This window comes from Haliotis cracherodii, unplaced genomic scaffold (genome assembly GCF_022045235.1).
Source record: "Haliotis cracherodii isolate W230 unplaced genomic scaffold, xgHalCrac1.p SCAF_8, whole genome shotgun sequence".
Taxonomy (NCBI): domain Eukaryota; kingdom Metazoa; phylum Mollusca; class Gastropoda; order Lepetellida; family Haliotidae; genus Haliotis; species Haliotis cracherodii.
The window spans coordinates 14,619,324-14,640,211 of NW_027266341.1; the positions used below are offsets into that span (position 1 = coordinate 14,619,324).

Consider the following 20,888-nt stretch of genomic DNA (forward strand, 5'->3'; position numbering starts at 1 on the left):
GAAACTATGAATTTCTGGTTACAATGTTCGATATATATAGCTGACAGAATTTTAAAAAACCAGACACGAGATCTACCCTTAATGTTACTTATGATGACAATGATTAGTCCACGCCCGTAAACGGCTGGCAAAGTTTTAACGTAAACACAGCAGACGGGCGCGAGCACGTGCCAGCGTAAACATTCGTATTTGCCGCTGGACTGACTTTTAGTTGGCGGTGCATGATACTCAAAAGAATAAGTTATTATTTCAGTTGCATTTTATTTGGTAACAATATATTGAGTGACGAGAAGAAAATGTGTTCTTCGAGAGTTTTCAATAAAATCAGTATGTGGGTAATAAACAGCCGATCAAGTTCAATCTGGAAAAGCAGGGGATATTTCTTGTAGTTTCGAAGTACAACCCGGACTTCTTTTACCCGGACGCTATCGCGAAAAATGCCTTTGCAGTCGTTGACTTTTGATATTGTCAGTCTGCAATTCGTCAAGGAAGTACGGTTCTGCGTTGTGTTTTCTGCGATTTGTGTATGTTTTAAGAAAATTTGAAAAGACAGTAAAATAACAAGTTTCAATATTGAAATTGATAGATATATAAATACACTTTCATAGTTGAAATCATTAAATAATTATACTGCCCTTGACAAAGCAAAATTAATTCCAATTACTGATAAATGTAAAAATGTACACTTAATGTTTGGAAAATGACATGTCCATTACGACACTGAAAACGCCTCATATTTTTGTTTATTTTAGTAACCGCTAATCAAAATGTGGAAAGCATTTTTAACATAAACATACGTTTGCATTCTTCTTTTGATTGTGTCGATTCGTTTAGAAAGCACTTTCGTATGTCGGATATCGTGTTTATATATGTAGTCGATGGATTGTGTGGCACAAAATATGTTAATTGAAGCTCAGAAAACTTACAAATATACTTTGTGTACCCCAAAATACCCCTTTGTAACAACAATTTTCCACATGGTATGTATTTGATTAATTTCCATTATCTGTGTATCAAAGTGAGTGACGTTTTAGTGTACCAATTTAACGGACTTTAAGTAACATTTTGTCAAAACAGAAAATCATTTATGACTTTCTGTTCCACTCCCCCGTATCTCACCACAAGACGAAGGAGGCGCAGGTTGAGTTGAATATGGTCTCTCGTAGATAAAGAATATAGAAAGTTTAGATGACTATTATGACTCGGTTAACTTTCAGTGAAGACAAATGTGAAATTATACGAGTTGTATGTTTTCGTTATTCTATATGAATCGGCATCGCAATGAGATATCATGAACTTTATGCTTGGAAACCCATTATTTGAAGCTTAACTTTAGCTCTGTTCAATATAGCGAACAAAATTAATAATCAATCCCCGTAACAAATATCAATTAATATCAAACTAACCTACAGCTGTGGGCATTGTTGGTTCGTGAACTCGGACTCACATAACATTTCGAGGATTTATTAAAGGAAATAATGTATACAAAATTTATGAATGATTTAATAAATTTATTTCCAATGTCATAGTCGTGGAAAGCGTTTTAAAACACTAACTTCCCAAAGGGCAAGAAGTAGCCATGAGATGGCATTACAAACAATAAAAAAGTAATTAATAAAAGTTTCATACCTTAACTACATTTCCAAAATATTCGATACAAACATAATATTATTTTCATATAACTTTTCATAATTGTCAATTTATAATCGTATATTGTAATATTCGGCATGATGGAGAAACACTCCGTATTTCTTCATAGTTTCTCAGCATTCCCTTTGTATGTCATTATTATTGGGTTTTTTTCTGTGACTAATGCGTTCCCCATAAATAAGAAAGTTCTAATTATGCATGACAATGTTTTATTGTGCACATTAATGCTTGCAGTCAAATTACCAAAGTATTAATAGGTCTCTTAGAAAAACGTATTTTCCGCATTTTAATAGCACTTCGTAACCGGAAGTCTTCAAACGAATGGTGGACTAAACAAAACGTGAGGAAAACGACGATTTGACCGGCTTCTTTGAATCGCTGCATTTTCAATACATTTCAAGATGACCGAGGTAAGAATCGATGTATACGTGTTGGAGGAGTAATTCCACTAAATGGATACATGATATCAAGCAGATAGTGAGATATATGGCTGTATGAATAGATTTGTTGAACACCACCAGTTTTCGCTCACACTCCCTCAAGACGTAGAAGCGATTTTAGAATCTACGTTCCGAGGTATAAGATAGTAAGTATTTCGTAATTGTGTACACGGTATTTGCATGTTGTCGTGTCCCCTATCAAGATTTAAAACTCATGACACTTGGAAATCTCTTTGTATATACAGTATGTGTTGAATCAAGTTGAGAAAACAGGAGCAATGCATTGTTTACAAAAGCTTTGGTTTTAAATTTAATCCATTTAATCTTCTGATCAGAGATGCCATCTTCCCGACTTCATGTTTTTTGTTTTTGTTGTAGGAGGTCCAGAAGCACTCGGTCCACACATTGGTGTTCAGATCACTGAAGAGAACACATGACATGTTTCTGTCAGAACAAGGGACAGCACCTGGTAAAGATGAAAACAGGTATAGTTCTCTAAAGTTACAAATTCAAACAGGATTACCCATAATCAGTTGCAATTTGATATGCTTATTTTTGTTTGCCTGTCTTTTGGTCAAGTATTGACCATGATAGTACCTCTGACTGTTTACATGGTTCAATGATCATCATATTATCAGGATAATAATGTACTAATTTGTGGATTTTGTTTTTTAGTGAGAAAAATTGGAAACTTTGTAAACTGCGAGCAGATTATGGTCAGGTGAAAGACTTACCAAAGGAAGGAGGAAGAAAGGCGATGATTTCCAGAGATGTCATTCGACCATATGGAGAAAGTAACTACCATGGTGAGTGATGTTTGTCAAACTTTGAATTTGACCTTTCTCATCCATATGATCAAGATAATTATGGACATGATGAAGATGTGTAATCAATTACTACCTTTGATTTAGCATGATTTATTTTGAACCCAATTTCAAAAGTTGTTTTAACATGTTTAAAACATAATCCTATTTCCTTATGTCATTTCAGATTCAGAGACAGGAGTACTTGGAACTCATCCTTACCCAAATGGACCAGGTTTGTGATTTATCCACTAATTGTTTTTTGTGAGATACCCCAACACTTGTGAGTCAGTAATGATGCTTAGTTCCACAGAGGGATGCAGCTGTTGTGGGTCCCAGCTGTTGATGTTTAGTCTTTGATTGGTTTTGAACTATACATGTTGTCATGATTTGATACATCTCAATAGCAAGGTAGTGATCATGGTGATTTATGAAAATTCAACACTGTTAATATTGTTGATGAGCTCTATTATATTATCAAACATGTCAAAGGGAATGACTAGAAACTTAAACAAAACATATTTAGTCATTTTTAAATGTTAAAAGTGTTTGTACATGGTTATAAAAAATGTCTGTCAGAAAATAGGAGTTTTATTGTCCCTTTAACAAAAAAAATTTCATACTCACTCACTCCCCAAACTGAAATAAGGTTTTCATTGGTCCTCTGGAGTAGTCGGTAATGACAAAACAAATTGTTAAGGCTGGGTGATATTGCAGGTGTTCAGTTGACGGACGGGACGGCACAACACATGGATCCCAGTGGTGCTGGCAGCAGGGAGGTCATGCTATACGAACAGTCAAGGTAAGAAGAACGTATCTAGCCATGCATGCTGCTATTAAACAATCTGTAATTCAAGCCTTCTGCACCCTGCTTTGATGACAAGTGACATTGTGATAGTCAGAATTACCCCAGTGATTATCATGGTTCCTTCAAACATGGGGCGGTCGGGTAGCTTAGTGGTTAAAGCGTTTGCTCGTCACGCCGAAGACCCGGGTTCGATTCCCGACATGGATACATGTGTGAAGCCCATTTCTGGTGTCCCCCACCATGATATTGCTGGAATATTGCTAAAAGCGGCGTAAAACCTCACTCACTCACTCACTCCTCCAAACACAATTCAGTATACAGGATTGTCATTATCATGATTATTTTGACATGATTTTTGAGAATATTTTCTTCATTACGCTTGTTTTAATCTTCTAGTCTTTGTCAATGAAGAAAATATTGATGGTAAAACTACTGTATTGTCAAGGTACCAGATACCATCCCAGTACTTGGTTAGTCGTAAGAGGCGACTAAGGGGATCGGGTGGTGAGGTGCGCTGACTTGGTTGATGCATGTCATTGTATCCCAATTGCGTGGATCGATGCTCATGATGTCAATCACTGGATTGTCGGGTCCAGACTTGATTATTTACAGACGTCCGTCATGTAGCTAGAATATTTATGTGTCAGTGTTAAAAAACAAACAAACAAAAACTTGGTTGGCTCCTGGCGTATCAATTCCATGCACGGCATCGCCTTTGATTCAGCTTGTGTCGCCATGAACTTGTAGTTTTTTGTTAACCATCTGACTCAAGAACTTTATATTTTCAGACAAACAGGTGTTTCATCAGGTGCAAGTGTTCATGAAATTCGGCAAAATGCTGGTCTCTCAGAGAGAATGGATCCCACTACAAGAGTAGGTCTTATTTCCCAGTGTAACGATTTTCACCCACTATGCTCATATCTACAAAGCAATCACAACTCACAACACAAAACACTAACACCATGCTTACATAAACATCACACTCTCTAAACTGTCATGGAGGCACATTTTGTTGTACAGAGTTGTGTCCCTTATGTATGTCAGATTCCTATCATCCAGGGTTTGAATCCCAGTTTCTCCCTGACTCTGATACTTGGTTAGCCGGCAACATGCCTCAAGCTAGTGACTTGCACTGAGGTGGTTAACATCCCGCGTCAAGCTGACACCACGATGTGGCTGGGACACAGTTCAAAGTTCCCTTAAACCCAACTCACTCAAAAACACACACACTCAACAATAACAGTAACACCTTGATCACACCTACACACCTATCTTCATTTGCTGCATGCACCAGGCCCAATGCTTCAGTCATGAGTGCTGTACATGCAAGCGATATGAGAGATGGAATCTGATTGGTCAATAGTAGGGACATATAGAAGGGACATAACTCACAATAGCCACTGATGGCCTGCCTAGTTCGGCAAGGGTGGAAACTGGACTTTTACTGTCAGATAACGCCCTTGCCTCGGGAAGATGGAAATTGTGGGAGATGCTATGGGAATGTTTTCAAGTTCAGTTGACATTAAACAGGCAGCAAGTTTCTTACACAAAGTTATGAGTTCTGACTGGTTTATGCTTACCATTTAATTTAATATATGATTGGTTAGAACAGGTCAATCTGTCAGTTATGTCAGCATAAAACCTCATTCACTCACTCATCATACGTATTCATACTCAATTTTTTTCTACAGAGCTGTTATTGCCACAATTGCAAACATGTCAAAGTCTGTTTATTTTCTCCTCCTCTGGAGGCACCTCCTCTTTTCTCCAAGTGTTCAATGACTCAGTGCTGGTCGTAAGAGGTGTCCATAACATGCATAAGGACTCAGACTCTGTGACTTGGTTGATAGCATGCCATCGTGCCCTGTCTGTGTGGATCGTTTCTCAATGCATCAATCACAAGATTGTCTGGTCCTGACATGCTTCCTTACAGGCTACTTATGGCTCAAAGATGGCCGAGTGTTGCTTTAAGAAATAAAATTGTTTTCACCCTTGAAAAAGCTCCTTTTTTCTACAAGAGCTACATGTTTGTGATTCTTTGTTTCAGAACATCAGCGTAGGACAGCAACAAATGCTGGTGCCAAGGAAAGCTCCCACAATGCCTAAACCACAATGGCATCCCCCTTGGAAACTCTACAGGGTATGGAGGGTTATCGTATAGCTTTGAATTAAGTCAATCAAATATGTGGTTTTAGACACATAATTTTTCGTATTTTACATTATTATCCCCTGCCATGAAGTGAAAGGGGGGTACAGGAATGGGTGTTGTCCGTCTGTCCGTTAAGTTTCGTTTCCGGGGCAAAACTAAAAAAACATGAGATTATCTTAACCAAACTTGGCACATACATAGGTCTTGTGGTGAACTGGTGCCTTTGGACAGTTTGGGATTTTTGACAAATTTATTTTTTGAGTTTCCTTAGGGACGACTGACTAAGGCTGAAAATGGCTGTAGTGCTCATTTCCGGAGCAGATTTTGAAAACTGTACAACATTTCTTGCCTTGCACACAACCGAACATGTCATATTGGCGAGGGATATGAGTATTTCATGCTTGTGTTAATAGTGAGATGAATTTACTTTTTGTTTGTTTTGAAAAGTTGACAGTGTCCTCAGTGTCCTCAGTGTCCATTTTTTTTGCTGTGGCCTTTCAGCTACTGACTGATATTTGTGTAACTACCTTGCTTCATAGTTTGGAGTTTAAGAAGCGGCTTGATTTATTAATGTTGTTGTTGTCACTCATCATTGTTGATGTTTCAGGTGATCAGTGGTCACCTGGGGTGGGTCAGATGTATTGCTGTGGAGCCAGGGAATGAATGGTTTGTCACCGGAGCTGGCGACCGAGTCATAAAGGTGGGCAGATAACTCTGTGTTCTCCTTACTAAGTTTGATCTAGCAAGATCAATTAAGGTGAATTTCATAAACTGTTCTTGTTTGTCAATACAAGTTTATTGACAAAAAGTTAACAGTTCATATTTGATTTAGAGATGTGGTTAGCACAGGCGTCTAAGGTATAGCAATCCCCTAATTAGAGTTGCGTCCCTTTGATATCGCGGACTACAGTTGCCATGACATATTGGTATTCACCCTTCCATTCACCCACTCATCCTCCTCTTAAAAGTCACTGGACTTGAACTAAAACATCATATCAACAATTGTTGTGTTTAGATCTGGGATTTGGCAACAGGGACACTGAAGCTGTCTCTGACCGGTCACATCAGCTCTGTCCGTGGTGTGGCGGTCAGTCCGCGACAACCATACCTCTTCTCCTGTGGTGAAGATAAACAGGTCAAGTGCTGGGACCTGGAGTACAACAAGGTAAGCAGCCCTAGACTCACCCATAGCAAGTAGGCCATTATGTGAAGTGAGGCAGCCTCAGACTCACCCATAGCAAGTAGGCCATTATGTGAAGTGAGGCAGCCTTAGACTCACCCATGTCTAGTAGGCCATTATGTGAAGTGAGGCAGCCCTAGACTCACCCATAGCAAGTAGGCCATTATGTGAAGAAAAGCAGCCCTAGACTCACCCATGTCAAGTAGGCCATTATGTGAAGTGAGGCAGCCCTAGACTCACCCATGTCAAGTAGGCCATTATGTGAAGTGAGGCAGCCTTAGACTCACCCATGTCAAGTAGGTCATTATGTGAAGTGAGGCAGCCCTAGACTCACCCATAGCAAGTAGGCCATTATGTGAAGTGAGGCAGCCCTAGACTCACCCATGTCAAGTAGGTCATTATGTGAAGTGAGGCAGCCCTAGACTCCCCATAGCAAGTAGGCCATTATGTGAAGTGAGGCAGCCTCAGACTCACCCATGTCAAGTAGGTCATTATGAGAACTGGGAGGCAGCCCTAGACTCACCCATGTCAAGTAGGCCATTATGTGAAGTGAGGCAGCCTTAGACTCACCCATGTCAAGTAGGCCATTATGTGAAGTGAGGCAGCCCAAGACTCACCCATAGCAAGTAGGCCATTATGTGAAGTGAGGCAGCCCTAGACTCACCCATAGCAAGTAGGCCATTATGTGAAGTGAGGCAGCCCTAGACTCACCCATAGCAAGTAGGCCATTATGTGAAGTGAGGCAGCCTTAGACTCACCCATGTCAAGTAGGCCTTTATGTGAAGTGAGGCAGCCTCAGACTCACCCATAGCAAGTAGGCCTTTATGTGAAGTGAGGCAGCCTTAGACTCACCCATAGCAAGTAGGCCTTTATGTGAAGTGAGGCAGCCCTAGACTCCCCATAGCAAGTAGGCCATTATGTGAAGTGAGGCAGCCTTAGACTCACCCATAGCAAGTAGGCCATTATGTGAAGTGAGGCAGCCTCAGACTCACCCATAGCAAGTAGGCCTTTATGTGAAGTGAGGCAGCCTCAGACTCACCCATAGCAAGTAGGCCATTATGTGAAGTGAGGCAGCCTTAGACTCATCCATGTCAAGTAGGCCATTATGTGAAGTGAGGCAGCCTTAGACTCACCCATGTCAAGTAGGCCTTTATGTGAAGTGAGGCAGCCTCAGACTCACCCATAGCAAGTAGGCCTTTATGTGAAGTGAGGCAGCCTTAGACTCACCCATAGCAAGTAGGCCTTTATGTGAAGTGAGGCAGCCTCAGACTCACCCATGTCAAGTAGGCCATTATGTGAAGTGAGGCAGCCCTAGACTCACCCATAGCAAGTAGGCCATTATGTGAAGTGAGGCAGCCCTAGACTCACCCATAGCAAGTAGGCCATTATGTGAAGTGAGGCAGCCCTAGACTCACCTATGGCAAGTAGGCCGTCATTTGAATAGTGAGGCAGCCATAGTTCTTTTTTTTTCTTAATACAGTAGTGGCATGGGTGACCTAGTTGTCTACAGCACCTCACACATTCTGGGTGCAGTTGAAACCTAATACCTTTGGTACAAATTCAGGTTTGCCCTGATTATGTTTCTAGGTTTGTCAGCACCATGTCCATGCTTGTGGATAACATCTGAGACTTTCATAACTTCAGTTTTTTTCTCCCACATCAAGCTGACACGCCGTGATATGACTGAAATACTGTTCAAATGGTATTAAACCTAACTAACTCACTCACTTTTATGCAGAAAGGTGGATGACTGGATGGGGATTCTTTGAATGGCGACTACGCTTGTCGTAAGAGGTGACCAACAGTATTGGGTGGTCAGGCTCACTGACTTGGTAGATGCATGTCATCGTATTCCAATTGTGTGGATTGATGTTCATGATGTCTATCACTGGATTGTCTGGTCCAGACTAGATTATTTACAGACCGCTGTCATACTGCTGAGTGCAGCGTTAAACAATGAAAAAACAAACAAACAAGGTGGGGATTCGGTTGAGTATTGATTGTGGTAGCTGCTGTGGCTTCAGGTGACGCTTTACTTGCCCCAGAAGGTAATTTCCTTCAGCTGATACTGTATTTGGAGGAACTGTTTGTTTATTTCCCAGGCTATCCGCCACTATCATGGTCACCTGAGTGCGGTCCACTCACTGGACATTCACCCCACCATCGACATCCTGTGTTCCTGCGGCAGGGACGGCACTGTCCGGGTAGGTTACCATGGTTACATTGTAGATACACGTATTGAAGAAATTAGCCAAAACTTGATAACGATATTTCAGTAACAATATTAGATGACATTTCTTAATTTGGACTACCCCTGTAGATGAACACTGAGTGTATGTGTGTGTGTTGTCAGGTGTGGGACATGCGGACCAAGGCCTGTGTGCACACCTTGGTGGGCCACCAGAACACCGTCGCCGTCGTCAAGTGCCAGGCAGCAGAGCCCCAGGTCAGTCAGCACAAACAACACTAATTTGGCTATTTGTAGGTGAAGCAGCTGTTGAGTCAGGGCTTCTTTAGAATAGCCGAGAGTTTTAGAGATACTATGTTTAAGTACTACTGCAGTGGTACACAAGCAGCTTGGTTGTATACCCTGAAAAGTGCCACCGATTTCTGCTTTTAAATCTGGATTGAAAACTTACTGGATTCAATGCTACTGACTTTCTGATTATTCATGTATACGCTTTGAGCATGTCCTCTGTGATGAGGAATATAGCACTATATGAATGTCATCATCATCATCATTGTATTGTGTATAGTAATCATGGTAGTTTCCATATCATGACAAAACATGACAATAACGTAAAACCATGACAACACAATCAATACAGTCAGTGTTGTGGTGGCACATGGTGCTGTGTACTGCACATGGTGCCGTTTACTGCACATGGTGCCGTGTACTGCACATGGTGCCGTGTACTGCACATGGTGCCGTGTACTGCACATGGTGCCGTGTACTGCACATGGTCCTGTGTACTGCACATGGTCCTGTGTACTGCACATGGTCCTGTGTACTGCACATGGTCCTGTGTACTGCACATGGTGCTGTGTACTGCACATGGTCCCATGTACTGCACATGGTCCCGTGTACTGCACATGGTCCCGTGTACTGCACATGGTCCCATGTACTGCACATGGTCCCGTGTACTGCACATGGTCCCATGTACTGCACATGGTCCCGTGTACTGCACATGGTCCCGTGTACTGCACATGGTGCTGTGTACTGCACATGGTCCCATGTACTGCACATGGTCCTGTGTACTGCACATGGTCCCATGTACTGCACATGGTCCCGTGTACTGCACATGGTCCCGTGTACTGCACATGGTCCAGGATCAGGTGAAGTTAAGCAACATTGGTCACAGAGAGGAGATAGAAAGTGATCGTGTTCATAAAGCTGGACTCCTGCAGGTTCAAGGGCTATGGTCCTGCCCCGCACTGAAGCACATGTAGCAATGTTGTTTCTCCTTAGGCAAGTGCCTGTGTTCAACATATGCCTGTGTTCACCCACTATCGAATATGTACCTGGTAGGATTAGATGGTAAGGTGACTGTTGATTTAACATCTCATGGGCAATTTGGGTTGTATGATCCCCAGGAAGCTGAGAATGAAAATCAAGTACATACTGATCCATTGACTGGGGTAATAATATACTGAGCAGATATCCAAGATGTAAATGAGACTGTCTATAAATGCATGAGATAATTATATAGTAATATTAATATTAATGATGAAAATGCTAGCTTAAGGTTTAAAAAATAAAACTTGGTTCTCAGGCAATGGCTTTTGAAAATATAGTGCGGGTGGGCAGTGGTTGTTTTTGGTTGTTCAAGCTTGTTTGCTTCGGTGAAATCATGTTGTTCTTAGTATTGTAGCTTTTCACTGCTGGGGTCATGTGTTCAAGATGCGGAATATTTAAAGATTTAAATGGAAATGGAACGTGTGGCGGACTTTATGATGAAGCAGGCGGTGCCTTAGAACCAAGACTATTATTTCTTTTAGCCTAACAAAGTAACATTTCCTGTGTGTTGTCCCAGGTGGTGACAGGCAGCCATGACTGTACGGTGAGACTGTGGGACTTAGCGGCCGGGCGCACCAAGGTCACTCTCACCAACCACAAGAAGAGTGTGAGGGGCCTGGCCCTGCATCCTACACAGTGAGTTGTGTTGATATCACCCACACAAGCCGAGACATATACAAACAGCAGTGTAAACTGTTTAGGTGTTCATTAAAACACCCTGTCATCTTGTCCCATCAATACTATCTTCCTTCAAACTATTTTGTGACATTGGTGTTTACTTACTAAATGTTATCAGCATTAGTTAATATGACAGCTTCAGTAATGTAATCTAATCCACGGATTTTTCTAGACCTGCTTAGAGACTGATATTTGACACCATGTCTGCAGCAATTGTCAGTAAATATTTGCAATTGGGAATGACAAAGTTCCTGTTTCATTAATATAGTTATAACTTACGTGATGGCTTGGTCAAAGTGACTTGTATTCCACTGACAACAGAACCAAACAGAGAGTGAGGCTACATGTTACACTATTATTTTGAATGCAGTGTTACACCACAATGTTAAAATGCCACTGAAATTAAAATTGAAACTTTACAAAAATCCCAATTTTGCACAAAATAACACTTTATCCCCAATCAGTCTGGACTCCTTGATAAATCTCTGAAGATTGTAATGAATCTTTGGAATTTAATCGCAGTTTGTGTTTGTGTCGATACAAGATGCTATGGCTCATACATGAGATAAAGGGAACAATCAGTGTGAACATATGCTGGCATTTTCCAGATTCAAGAATCCTGCATAGTTGATGAAGTACTTGTGGCAATTGGGAATGAAAAAGTTCCTGTTTCATGTAACTATAGTTATAACTTACGTGATGGCTTGGTCAAAGTGACTTGTATTCCACTGACAACAGAACCAAACAGAGAGTGAGGCTACATGTTACACTATTGTATTGAATGCAGTGGTACACCACGGTGTTGAAATTGTACAAAAATCCCAATTTTCAACAAAATAATTCTTTATTCCATTATGCCAACAAGGACACTTATTTTGGAGGCCAATTTAAATTCCTTTAGTCAGAAATAAAATGGATTAGCTCTGATAAACGTGGACTAGTACTTTATGTATTTTTTCACGAGTGCAATTGTCTTGATTTTCCCATCCCTGGTTGTGACAAGTAGTCACTAAATACAGCTTCTGTGAAACCCAAATAACTGCTGTTAAGGATTGTAAGGAAATAGGCCCTCCTCTCGGCAGGTTAGTTATATTTATGTTTATACACCTGGGCCATGGAGGGATATGATGGACACATCTGTTGTTAGCATAGGGGCAGTGGTAAAAGCGTTCGCTCATCACGCTGAAGACCCAGGTTCGATTCCCCACATGGGCACAACATGTAAAGCTCATTTCTGGTGTCCCCTGCCGTGATATTGCTGGAATATTGCTAAAAGCAGCGTAAATCCATACTCACTCACTCACTCACTCACTCACTCACTCACTCACTCACTCACTCACTGTAGTTAGCATGGTTAATGCCGTTACGTTTAAGTTATTTGAAACTGAATGTGTTCAGTTTTGGCAATAATGGCCAACCACTCCCCATGGGTGATTTGCATGATATATGGAGCACTTGTTTTGATGAAGGTCACAATGGACATGCCTTGAACGTGTTGAACTGCCTGCAGGTACACCTTCGCATCAGCATCCCCGGACAACATCAAGCAGTGGAAGTTCCCTGACGGTAACTTCATACAGAATCTGTCCGGACACAATGCCATCGTGAACAGTCTGGCAGTCAACTCGGACAACATCCTCGTTTCAGCAGGTTTGTAATAATATCCACACACGTGTGAATGAGTTAATGTTAAGAAACAGCAAGACTGAAGGTCCCCAGCTACCTATACTTGTTGTAAGGGGTAGTCAGGCTTGGTGACTGTGTTGATTGCATATCATCATATCCCATTTGTGTGGATTGAAGCTCATGATGTCAGTCACAGGATTGTCTGGACCAGACTCGATTATTTACAAACCATTGGCATGCAGCTTTAATATTGCTGAGGGGCGGTCGGGTAGCCTATTGGTTAAAGCGTTCGCTCGTCACGCCGAAGACCCGGGTTTGATTCCCGACATGGGTACAATGAGTGAAGCCCATTTCTGGTGTCCCCCGCCATGATATTGCTGGAATATTGTTAAAAGCGGCGTAAAGCCATACTCACTCACTCACTCACTAATATTGCTGAGTGTGGTATTAAACAACAAACAAACATATTCGTTGAGTTATTTTATTAACCTGAATCAGTTGAAATTATTTTTGAACTTATCCCTCCACAACAGTATGCATTTATAACACAGTAAGATGGCAGGTTGGAGCAATCCCCTTTCCCGATTTGGTGGTCGGTCCAGAGCATGGACTTGACATGAATGCCACTTGGTGTGTTCAACCCATGGTTGTGTGAAACCTCACTATTCACTTTATACATCCACCGTGCCTGATTACATACAAGGCTGGTACTCGAAAGATCAGGAACTGTGGTTGCCCTCATGATACGTAGCACCCTCGGAGTTAGGGCAATCATTCTGTAGAAAAGAGAAAACATGTAGGAGTCCTTTTATGGGCGTCCTTGATGGCAGTCGCTTTGGTCCCCTCTTGTCAATGGTGACGTGGAGGTGCGATGAATTGCTGGGTGACGACAAGACGACCCAGCTGATGGTGCCTGTCCACGTCCTCAACAGACAGATATTCCTGAGTTAGAAATTGGCGAATGCGGTGTCAGACTAGAGGATTGTGGAGTGCAACCAGGAAGACCACATATTCTTTGGTTATTGGTTTTGGCGACAAAATCCCACATTAAACCAAGATGTACATCTACTTGTGGACCACGTCCAAACCGGATCTGGATGACGTCCAGAGCGTGCAGTTCACTGACACATGCCGCAGTGGCCAACGACAAGAAAAGAAGTTTTCTGAGTAAGATGTACCAAGTCCAGCACAGTTAAAGATTCGTAGGGAGAAACAAGGAGGTGGCACAGAACCAAACCAAGAAGGATGGCGGTGTGTCTGATGAATACCAAGAGCCACTGCCATTGAGAAACCCATGGCCATTAATTTGTCTTGCAAATTAATCACTCATGTAGATCCCAAGACACAGGTGAGGTTGACAAATGTGTGGATTTGTGAGCAGACTGAGTTTTATGTCGGACTCTTCTGTGAGTCGGAGCACATTGGGGAACCAGTCAGGCTGGGCCAGTAAGGTGCTACCAAAGAAGCTGTGGATGCCAGATTCTGCAGAAGGAGCGCTGGCGGTGGAAACGTGTACATATATATGATTGTGAGAGCGTCGTGATCCCAAGCCAGATGTTTTGGTATCGATGATATGAACGTTGGAAAATGCTAGGTGTAGCATGTGTCAAACAAGTTGATGTGTGGGTGGCCGTAATGCTGGCAAATCGTCTGAAAAGCTTCTGGGTTCAGATGGCCCCCCTACCCCTCGTTCGATGCATCCACGAAGAGGCGATGAGTTGGATCGACGTCGATCAAAGAGACCTCTACGCAGATGTTCGACTCTGGGTCCACCATTGGAGGTAGAGTCGCAGTGAGTTGGTGAGTGATAGAACGTGGTTGGGCGTGTCTCAATCAAGCTGGAGAAAGATCTGTACCTGAGTCCTGCACTGAAGTGAGCAAGCCAAGGAAGCGTTCACTAAAGTCTTTGAGGGGATGGACAGGCGGGCAGTCATTACCTGTTGTGTCAGGATATGTTTATATATAAGTGGACTACTCTGATTCGCTATTAATTAGCACTCTGTACCTTTAGATAACTGTTTGAGGCAACTAGCCCTATCACCTCTTTCAGTCTCCAATTTTTGGTTCTATTTTCAGTTTATTTATTTGTATAAATGCGTTTCTCCTGTCCACATGAGTGTACTGTGTGTTTCAGCTGACAATGGTACAATGCACTTCTGGGACTGGCGGACTGGCTACAACTTCCAGCGTCTTCAGGCTGCGGTACAACCTGGCTCCATCGACTCTGAGGCTGGCATATTTGCAGTCCAGTTTGACAACAGCGGAACACGGCTCATCACTGCAGAGGCTGACAAGACCATCAAGATCTACAAGGAGGATGACTCAGCAGTATGTAGCATCTGTATCAGTCCTCTTCCTCCCCCTCCACACCCTCCTCCATGTAGCATCTGTGTCAGTCCTCTTCCTGCCCCTCCACACCCTCCTCCATGTAGCATCTGTATCAGTCCTCTTCCCACCCACCCACACCCTCCTCCATGTAGCATCTGTGTCAGTCCTCTTCCTCCCCCTCCACACCCTCCTCCATGTAGCATCTGTGTCAGTCCTCTTCCTGCCCCACCACACCCTCCTCCATGTAGCATCTGTGTCAGTCCTCTTCCTCCCCCTCCACACCCTCCTCCATGTAGCATCTGTGTCAGTCCTCTTCCTGCCCCTCCACACCCTCCTCCATGTAGCATCTGTGTCAGTCCTCTTCCTGCCCCTCCACACCCTCCTCCATGTAGCATCTGTGTCAGTCCTCTTCCTGCCCCTCCACACCCTCCTCCATGTAGCATCTGTGTCAGTCCTCTTCCTCCCCCTCCACACCCTCCTCCATATAGCATCTGTGTCAGTCCTCTTCCTACCCCTCCCCCTCCACACCCTCCTCCATGTAGCATCTGTGTCAGTCCTCTTCCTCCCCCTCCACACCCCTCTCCCCCTCCAATACCGCCCCCTTGCTGACCCTCCTATTCAAGCTTTATGACGGCTGCCTGTGAGTAATCAAATCTGGACCAGATAATCAAGTGATTGACATCATGGACAATGATTCATGAGTGGGGTACAAAGATACACAATCCACCAAGTCACTGATCCTGACCTCCCAATTAATTAAATTGCCAGGTACCTGGGGATCTATTCTAACTCGGAACTCCCTTGGAACTGATACCATTGTTCAACAACTTGCTTTACTTGTGTTTCAGACAGAGGAGTCCCATCCTATCAACTGGCGTCCGGATATTCTCAAGAAGAAGAGATACTGAACCCTCCCCCCATCAGCATGTGTATATAACCACCATCCTACATCTGTACACAGACAGCCTGTCCATCACTGCTCCATTGTGTGACGGCACCAAGACAACTGTCACCATTGTTGTGTATGTGAGAAGCAGGGAGACACTACTGACCATAAAAGCATCTTGTTTTAACAAACATTGTTGAGGAGAATTCTGAATGACCTGATGTTTCAAAAATAAATCAATGATTCTTACTATTAATAAGAAGTTCTGATATCATCCGAGAGAGTGCAGCTTGTTTTAAACATTACCATTTTCATTCTTATTCTTGTATATATGAAGAGCATGATCCTGGCAAAGACAATGAGGTGTTTGTAGGAATTATGTCATGGTAGGATTGAAGAATTACTTTCCAACTTTGGTATTGAAATGTATGTAAACATGGGTAATTGAATATTTACTAAAAGTTATGGGAATCAGAATGAGTTGAATAGTTCCCAGACTGTTCACAGGTTATTTCTTAAATAAATCTATTTGTAGAGTTCAATGCCAACATTTGATGTTAACAGTGATGCATAAACTCTGTGTCACCCAGATTCCAGAAGTAAGGTGTTGATTCAGAACAAGTGAATAAAAGGATTTATTTGTAGAATGCCTCAAGTTTTCTTGTACACATTTATTTATGTATATAAGATAGACATCAACATTAAAAACACTCCAGCAAGTCATTTATTACAAATACACATGTATTTCAATTTTAATACAGTAAACTACCGTTATAACAAACTTAAAGGGACCACTAATTTCAGTTTGTAATAAACGTAGTTCATTATAAGCATTTATCATCCAAAACTAGCTCCCACAGGAGATATTGCTTGGATTAGATCAAGCGATATCTACACTGTAGATATTGCTGCAATGAAATTACATCACAATGCTATGCAGACCATTGTGACATCACTGGTTACCATGACGGGCATATTTCTTTTCAAATATATGGCAACATTTGTAATAAGCTTAACATTTTTGTTGCTACTAGTTGATTAAATTTTGCAAGTGATGGATACTGTAATAGAAGCTTGGGATGTAGAGCTTTGTTTTCCATATAAAATTGACAGACTAAAAGGAAATGGTATTCATCTTCAGGTATATAATGATTACATTTATTGCACATCAGTAAATCAGTACTGACTTTGTCATTGTACCGAAAGTGTTGTATAACCCAACCTATGGCTCAGACATCGGAATTTAAATGATATGCGGATAAGATCTTTATTTGGTCATAACTCATTGATATATTTCTCTGGTTCGAGTACAGGCTTGCATGTAGAATAATGGTTTTGAAATGATAAAGAGATAATTTTAGCTCGCCAGTTCTGAATCTCTATGTCTTTACATCTTTGCACAGTATTGCGACAATCTATTTATCTATCTATCCATCCATCCACCCATCCATCCCCAAAACACGTACATACAGTTTCTAATAGCAGTAAACGAACATGCGTTACCCAGTTGTGGCTGCCGTTTTCATTCTGTTATTTCAACACAACATGCTTTTGGGTATCGATAGCTATACATATACTGCAGCCTGCACCAATACTTTTTACAACGACTAAAACAATTAACACATAAGTAGGTTAATTCGCAGTGTCTACTTCGTCTATTGTAGACTCTACCTTTAGAGAAATATTTGGAAAATCCTTCAATAAGGTAAAAATAGGAAACGAAATCTTTCAAGCTTGTAGCCCTTATGTTTCATGCGCATTTGACCAAATTAATCTGGATGTGAAGACAATACCTTAAGTACTGTCGGAAATGCTAGAAAAATGCATCTTGCCTGTTAAAAAAGGATATAAATTTTCACAGAAGTTGTTATTTAAATATCGAGTAACTACCGATCGACCTGCCCGTGGTTTGAAGTATTTCAGTCACAGGGAGTCCTATCGACAAGTTTACAGGCGTCAAATTCGAACGAAAACAGGAAGTTCACATTTATATTGAGTCCAATGACGGCAGTCTGAAATGGACTATAGAAATATGCGCACGTGACTCCGTTATAATGATGATAATGTAGTCTTCATAAAACATCTAATCCACACACAAAAATCATTTTGAGAAAATTCTAGATGTGCATCTCCTAAAAGGACAAAATGACACTGCGTTTGTTTTGTCAACACTGCTCCCATGATGCATGTTACATTACACTTGCATAGCCATAATCATGGTACACCATATGGATTCTGTATTGGGAAATGTATACAAGTTCTTTACATTTTAGAGAGATAGAGTGAAACCATTAGTTAATTTAGATAGGGTGAATTACCGAACCGCCTAAGCTATGGGGTTTTCAATTCATACCATCAAGTCTACGGTATGATAAATACGGTATGTGATCAGGCGCATATTGTGTAACCGGACTGGTAGTAGAATTAGGGAGGAAATTAAAGATACAGTTATTATTGCTCTCCACGAGATAGGATTTCGATACACTGCGCGTGGCGATGACCGAGCATTTTTCAGGGGATAATATTACATCCTGTCTATGAGGTCACATTATCTCCGGACCATTTATAACTATCACAGTCAGGGCGTCCAGATAATTTACCTTGATGAATCATTCCACTGACTACATGTGGCTATCGGCAGATGGACAAAAATCACCCATAGTACCATCAGGTGAAGGTTGGTTGGTTGTTTTACGTCGCACTCGGCAATATTCCAGCTATATGACGGCAGTAATCGAGTCTGGACCAGACAGGTTAAGGTAATCGTGACATTGTTTTGCACGCTGCAACCAGTGATTTGGGGGTGATTGATGGATATTTGCTAGTTTTCGAGGCGAAAAAGAAAGTGATTTTCATAAGGAAATTATCGGAGGTGATGTGTTCATAGAGTGGTTGGGACTTCAGCTATTGCCCATTATAAACAACGTCAGTGTCATTGTCATGGATAAAGCCAGTTAATATAACTTCCGGGAATCACATGTACTGCACCATGAGTAGTCAGAAGACGACCATACAGGAATATATGACATTGTCGACTTCAGACCATCTGAAACGAAAGTTCAACTCATGGAGAAAATTCGGCTGAATAAGAAACCAGTAAAGTACAAGACATATGTGCTGGCGGCACAACACGGTCACGTTGTTTTACGTAGGCCAGTCAGACATTGTGAGCTCAACCCTGCTGTGCCTGTCTTGGCTAAGTGTAAAGGGTTCGTGGCAAGACATAACACAACATTCAAAAGTACAGATTCATATATGTAATCAGCGGAGATAGATGCTACCTCAAGAAATCATTTGTAGAACAACAAATACTTCTTGATTCCAAAACCTCAACCTTCCAATACACATTCCAATTCATAGCCTTTAACTATTCCATCATGTTTCCAAGCAAATATAATGCAGTACATATCCTAAATTGCTACCCCATCAACGCACGTCAATTAAGTACAATAACAGCAATATTTTGAGACCACCCCCAACTCGGGTGACATTTGCACCTTTGAGATTGCACGGGACGGTGTAAGGTCATTACCTCGGGACAGGTGTTAGGTTATTACCTCAGGTTATAGGCCGTTTCATACATGCATGACAACACACGAATATTTTCGAAGTTTATCATCATTTTACCAGTAAAAGTACATTGTAAGGGTAATCACAATGTCAGTTAGGACAGACTAGATTAGGTCAATTTGCGAAAGCATTTTTTCTAGCATTTCGACAATACTTTAGATATTTATAGTGGGATACAACGTTCATATGTTTACTATCATGAGTCCATTTTTCTTTATTACTTAGGTATCCGCCATTTCTAAAAAACAACAATACATGACTTCTCTAGGTTAACTTCAAGGCCCCAATTGTTACGATAGCATTTTAACACATCAAGTTTTCTTTGAAGGCCTAGTACAGTGTCATCAAGCAATGTTACCTCATCTGCAAATAATAGCAGCATGATATCGTTTAGTACATCTCTGGCAAAAACACCTCTCAGTCCACATAATTAGTTTCAGAAATGCCTATTCAGGGTTATACAACAAGGATAACATTAGATTACCGGTTAGTGGACTGTGTGACCTTGTGGTCGAAAGGTCAACATGTTTATCTCCTTACGACAAGTACACAAGTACGCAATGTCGGACAAAGTCTCACATACTAGTTTGGGCGAACTGAAACTTTGAAAGAAGTATTCCATGGAGTAATCATTCGTTAATTAGAAATTGCTTGATCAGGAAAAGCTTTCGAAATGTTTTGTGATGGAGGACCTCCTTGTTTGACGCATCGGTGACAGAAATGATGCGTTTCCCTATTTTGACTTCTACCATTTGTTTCCGTGTTTGTTCAGGTGAACAATTGAGTTGCCTTTGCATGTGTTTGTGTAACCGGGGTCTGTGATGGCAAATACATGGTCCAACACAGGCTACGGGTGTGAGTTTTTATCGCCATAGTAGATAATGACACCCTGTTATGTACAAAACAATAACATCATAAAAACAGTAGTACACAGGTTTCATTCACATATATATTAATACAATACAAAGCGACCATTCATTTCATATAAACATAGACCCGTGAAGATCCGGAGTAGAATAGGTCTTCAGCAACCCATGCTAGCCGTAAAAGGCGACTATGCTTGTTGTAAAAGGCGACTAACGGGATCGGGTGGTCAGGCTCGCTGACTTGGTTCATACATGTCATCGATCCCAATTGCGTGTATCGATTCTCATGATGTCGATCACTGGATTGTCTGGTCCTGACTCGATTATTTTACAGACCGCCGTCATATAGCTGGAATATTGCAGAGTGCGACGTTAAACAACAAACAA

At 41.5% G+C, this 20,888-nt stretch overlaps 1 protein-coding gene across 1 annotated transcript; it reads left to right on the forward strand.

Annotated features, from left to right (window-relative positions):
• The first annotated feature begins 1,969 nt into the window (after positions 1–1,969).
• On the forward strand, positions 1,970–16,691 carry LOC139449567 (pleiotropic regulator 1-like). Its single transcript, XM_071231019.1, has 15 exons — positions 1,970–2,060; positions 2,469–2,575; positions 2,766–2,896; positions 3,081–3,128; positions 3,611–3,695; positions 4,490–4,574; positions 5,749–5,841; positions 6,458–6,550; positions 6,866–7,015; positions 9,133–9,234; positions 9,384–9,476; positions 11,065–11,183; positions 12,736–12,875; positions 14,986–15,179; positions 16,028–16,691. The coding sequence occupies exons 1-15, from the start codon at positions 2,052–2,054 to the stop codon at positions 16,085–16,087; spliced, it is 1,509 nt and encodes a 502-aa protein (XP_071087120.1). The 5' UTR covers positions 1,970–2,051; the 3' UTR covers positions 16,088–16,691.
• The last annotated feature ends 4,197 nt before the right edge of the window (positions 16,692–20,888 follow it).

Coding starts and splice junctions, on each gene's coding strand:
- LOC139449567 (XM_071231019.1), top strand. Junction 3,696..4,489: donor ATGCTATACGAACAGTCAAG/GTAAGAAGAACG, acceptor TTATATTTTCAG/ACAAACAGGTGTTTCATCAG. Junction 11,184..12,735: donor CTGGCCCTGCATCCTACACA/GTGAGTTGTGTT, acceptor AACTGCCTGCAG/GTACACCTTCGCATCAGCAT.